Source organism: Solanum stenotomum, chromosome 10 (genome assembly GCF_019186545.1).
Source record: "Solanum stenotomum isolate F172 chromosome 10, ASM1918654v1, whole genome shotgun sequence".
In the NCBI taxonomy this organism is placed as follows: domain Eukaryota; kingdom Viridiplantae; phylum Streptophyta; class Magnoliopsida; order Solanales; family Solanaceae; genus Solanum; species Solanum stenotomum.
Genome location: NC_064291.1, coordinates 31612884 through 31617628, shown reverse-complemented (window position 1 = coordinate 31617628; position 4745 = coordinate 31612884). Strand labels below are relative to the sequence as shown.

The 4745-nt window shown below is 38.6% G+C and overlaps 1 protein-coding gene across 1 annotated transcript; it reads left to right on the top strand.

Annotated features, from left to right (window-relative positions):
- The first annotated feature begins 522 nt into the window (after positions 1-522).
- On the top strand, positions 523-4035 carry LOC125841187 (EIN3-binding F-box protein 1-like). Its single transcript, XM_049520262.1, has 2 exons — positions 523-799; positions 1368-4035. Exons 1-2 carry the CDS (start codon positions 775-777, stop codon positions 3350-3352), a joined length of 2010 nt encoding a protein of 669 aa, XP_049376219.1. The 5' UTR covers positions 523-774; the 3' UTR covers positions 3353-4035.
- The last annotated feature ends 710 nt before the right edge of the window (positions 4036-4745 follow it).

Genomic DNA, 4745 nt, shown 5'->3' with positions numbered 1-4745 from the left:
CATTTCCAAATAAAAGTTCAATTTCATCTCATGATTCTATATGATGATACCATATCATAATTTCAAATCGCATAACCAAACGTCCTGAAAAAATATATATTATCAACCTCTTTGAACCCCCTGCCCCCCCTCCAAAAAAAAAAGTACTATGTTGGAAATGGGTAAAGTTAAATACCAGTTGGGGCATCCATGGTTTTCTTTTCTTACCCAACTAAACTAACCTGTTGTCATAGTTAACTTAACCACATAGATGTGTTTGATGGTTACCAAATTTCATTGAAATTTGTGGTTTTCTTTATACGTAGGTCATTGTGTTATATAAAATGAATATTTTCCACCATTAAAATAATAAAATAAATGCAAGAAACATTGAACATAGCATCATGTCAAGATCATTTATAGATTTGGTTCATTGTACCTGAATTAGATACTTTTTCTTCTCTCTTTCCTAATAATAAAATATAAATAAAAAATAGAAAATGTTAACCCCACTTTACACAAACAAAAATATAGATAGAAGACAGCACCACCCACACACAAACCTCATTGTTTTGTACCTCATCCTCCTTCTACCTCTTTTTTCTCTCTCTTTTTGCCCTATTCTATAGGGTTTCCAAATGATCTCTTGCTACCTGATTTTCTGATGCAATCAGTTGTTCAAGCTCTTTTAATTGTGTTTCTTTTGGTTGATCTGTCAATTTTTGCTCTCCATAGAGGGTTTTTTGGTCCTGGACAGTGCAGATTCTACTTCCCCAGTGTTTTTCAACCATACTCATGTCTAAAGTCTTCAATTTTAGTGGTATGATCTTCATCCTTATCTGGGTTTTGCTTAAAAATTCAATCTTTATCTTAATTATTGTTTTTTTCTCCAGTGTTTTAGATTTTAGGTTTTTTCTTTTTGAGTTCATCTGTTATTAATTTTATGTAACTTTCTCTTTGAGACTAGTGGGGTTTCTACATCTGGATCCTTGATTTTAGCCTAAGTGTGATTTTTTACTTTGATCTATCTAGATATGATACAATTGAATCTCTCTTGTTTTTCCTTTACTAGTTCAAAATTCCATATATTTTGTTAATGATATGCTAAACTAGGAAAAAAATGGTCAATAATGACTGGAAAATTCATTGATGGATATTTATGTTGAAAATCAATTAAATTTTTTTCCATGTTTGACTGAAATATTTCTTCATAGAACTCTTCAAAACTGATTAACCTGGCATATGGAGTATCTTGTATTTCTGTGATATATGCTCTAAATCTGGATCTGATAAGACTTGTATGTGAAGTGGGTTTGGCCTTTCTCAAGATTTGTTTGGTCTCAATTGTGATCTTTGGCTGATGTTCTTTACCATATTCTGGATTTCAGGTGATGATGCTTTTTACCATGGTGGGGCTGTGTACCCAAGTCCCAAGGAATCCAGTCTATTTCTGTCCCTTAGGAATCATGTGGATGTCTATTTTCCTCCTTGCAAGAGGTCTCGTGTTGCGGTCCCTTTTGTTTTCACTGAAAAGAAGCAGAAGTTGTCTTCCATTGATGTCCTACCTGATGAATGCCTTTTTGAGGTATTGAGGCGCCTTTCTGATGGCAAAGAGAGGAGTGCCTCTGCTTGCGTTTCCAAACGCTGGCTTATGCTTTTAAGCAGCATCCGCGGGGATGAAACAGTCATCTCAGATCTCAATCCATCTTTGGAGACCGAGGAAAGATCTATCCAAATCGCCCTTGTTAAGCCCGTGGACTGTGTCAAGAAGGGTGAGGTATTGGACTCTAATGGTGCAGAAGTTGCTGATGCTGAATCTCAAGATATTGAAGGAGAGGGTCATCTTTCCAGGTGCCTTGATGGAAAGAAAGCAACAGATGTCCGACTTGCTGCTATTGCTGTTGGAACTCCAAGCCATGGAGGGTTAGGGAAGCTTTCTATTCGGGGAAGCAACCCAATCCGTGGTGTGACTGATACTGGCCTTAAGGCTATTGCTCGAGGTTGTCCTTCTCTTAGGGCTCTTTCTCTCTGGAATGTATCTTCTGTTAGTGATGAAGGTTTAATTGAGATTGCTCAGGGATGTCATCTCTTAGAGAAGCTTGATCTATGCCAATGCCCTGCAATTACTGATCTGTCTTTGATGGCTATCGCAAAGAATTGTCCTAATTTGACCTCTCTAACGATAGAATCTTGTTCAAAGATTGGAAATGAAACTCTTCAAGCTGTAGGTCGTTTTTGCCCGAAGTTGAAGTTTGTGTCTCTCAAAAACTGCCCACTCATTGGAGATCAAGGAATTGCAAGTCTCTTTTCATCTGCTGGTCATGTTTTGACAAAGGTGAAACTTTACGCATTGAACATCAGTGACATCTCCCTTGCTGTTATTGGACATTATGGCATTGCCGTGACTGACGTAGTCCTTATTGGTCTTCAAAACATAAATGAGAGAGGATTTTGGGTCATGGGTAATGGCCAAGGTTTGCAGAAGCTGAGGTCGCTTGCTATAACTGCTTGCCATGGAGTTACTGATTTGGGACTTGAAGCTCTTGGTAAAGGTTGTCCAAACTTGAAGCTGTTCTGCCTGCGAAAATGTACAATCCTGTCAGATAATGGCTTGGTTGCTTTTGCCAAAGGTTCAGTTGCACTAGAGAACCTCCAATTAGAAGAATGCCACAGGATCACCCAGGCTGGGTTTGTTGGTGTTCTTTTGAGCTGTGGTAAGAAGTTAAAGGTTCTGTCCATGGTGAATTGCTTTGGTGTTAAAGAGTTAGCCTGTCGATTTCCATCTGTGCTACCTTGCAACTCACTGCAGTCTTTGTCTATTCGCAACTGCCCTGGAGTTGGTAATGCTACGCTGGCCATAGTGGGTAGGCTGTGCCCCAAATTGACTCATTTGGAGTTGAGTGGCCTTCTTGAAGTAACTGATGAGGGTCTTTTCCCTCTTGTTCAGAGCTGTGAAGCTGGTTTGGTCAAGGTGAATCTAAGCGGATGTGTTAATGTTACAGACAGATCAGTTTCATTCATAACTGAGTTGCATGGGGGAAGTCTCGAGTCTCTTAATGTTGATGAGTGTCGATATGTTACTGATGCGACCTTGTTTGCAATTTCCAACAACTGTTGGTTGCTCAAGGAACTTGATATTTCAAAGTGTGGAATAACTGATTCAGGTATTGCATCTTTGGCCAGTACAGTGCGACTTAATTTGCAGATCCTCTCATTGTCGGGTTGCTCTATGCTTTCGGACAAAAGTGTACCCTTTCTGCAGAAGTTGGGGCAGACACTTATGGGCTTAAACATCCAGCACTGCAATGGGGTCAGTAGCAGCTGTGTTGATCTTCTCTTGGAACAACTCTGGAGGTGTGATATCCTTTCTTAAGTGCACAGGGTTTAAGAATGAATGTAACTTACAAGTTGAGCTCCTTTGAAGATGGAGCTTAGTAAGGAAGTTTAACTAGTCTTTCTTTGTTAGTGTTAGCATAAAGTTTTTTGGGCCATGATCTTGGGTCTTCTAATAGTCCAGTATCTCGGCTCCTTTTTCCAGGGATGTGGTTGGTTCTCTTTTTTTGCAGCTTCTTCACTAAAGCTGTTTATGGGAAATTTGTTTCCTGTTTTTCCAACCATACTTCCCTGAGATACAAATGCTGAGTTTTTGGATTAAGAGATTCATGTCTGGTCCTAGTCCTAGTCCTTGTTGTCACTAGTTTTTAGCTTCTACCCTTGCATTGATTACCAAATCTTGCAGCGGTAGAAGCTTTTCAATATTGTCTTGGTGTTTTATGTGTGTGAACTTGTAGTTTTACCGAGTCTTTCACGTTGTTGAACCTTTCAACTCGTGATGGTTGGGTTATGTTTGTGTGTTGTTCTTATGGTTGCTTTTGGGCAGTAGTAGGTATAGATGCCTCTCTTTCATGGGCTTTGGCCATGGCAGCAAGTTCCTTTACTGCTATGACAACCCTCTGGGGTTGTTTTTTCTTTTTACCAAGCCTTAGTTTTGCAGGCCTCTCTTGTTCTTTAACTCCCAAATGTAACCTCGTTTTGTACTTGTGGAAATGTTAGTTTGTACTTGTGTCTTTTATTCAATAAAAAAAAAAGAAAAAAAAGTTAGGTTGTATATCTTTGTGTTTGATCTCTAGAAATTAGTTTCTTGAAAAATGTTCAAATACAATGAATGACAGACATGACATGACATGACATTAAGGTGGAATTATAGCGACCTTTGGCATCTGTTGGGGTCAATTACTACATATGTATTTGTCCTTTTCTCCAACACGGGAGACGTTAGGATTAAGGTCACTTAAATTGGATGGTGGAAAGCAGCCTCTTTGTATGTTTCCTTCTACGTAATGAGGAAGCTTCATCATGAATGCAAAAGTGTCTTTGCCTAACTATATTTTCGAAATCAACCACGTGATTGACAACGAAAATACACCATTTACCTAGTACTTTACATGCCGTTTCCTTCAAATTTTTGCACCAAAGTTTCAACCAATAAATTTCAATTTTTCTTTATGACAAAGGGAAACATGCTGCTGCCGCCTTTGGGTGCGCACATATAAAATTTCTGCTCCGATCCAATAACTAACAAACTACATAGAAGAAGTAACTTGCTCCACTAGAAGGTAAATTTCACTTTCTAAATAGAAAAGAAGTCAGGCCACCTTTCACAAGAGTAGAAGCTGGTACTTTAGCACTTATATTCTACTTCCTATTTTTTTTTTTTTTTTCGCTTTCTAGAATATTATTAGAGAAGAAAGAAGCTTAGGTCGGAT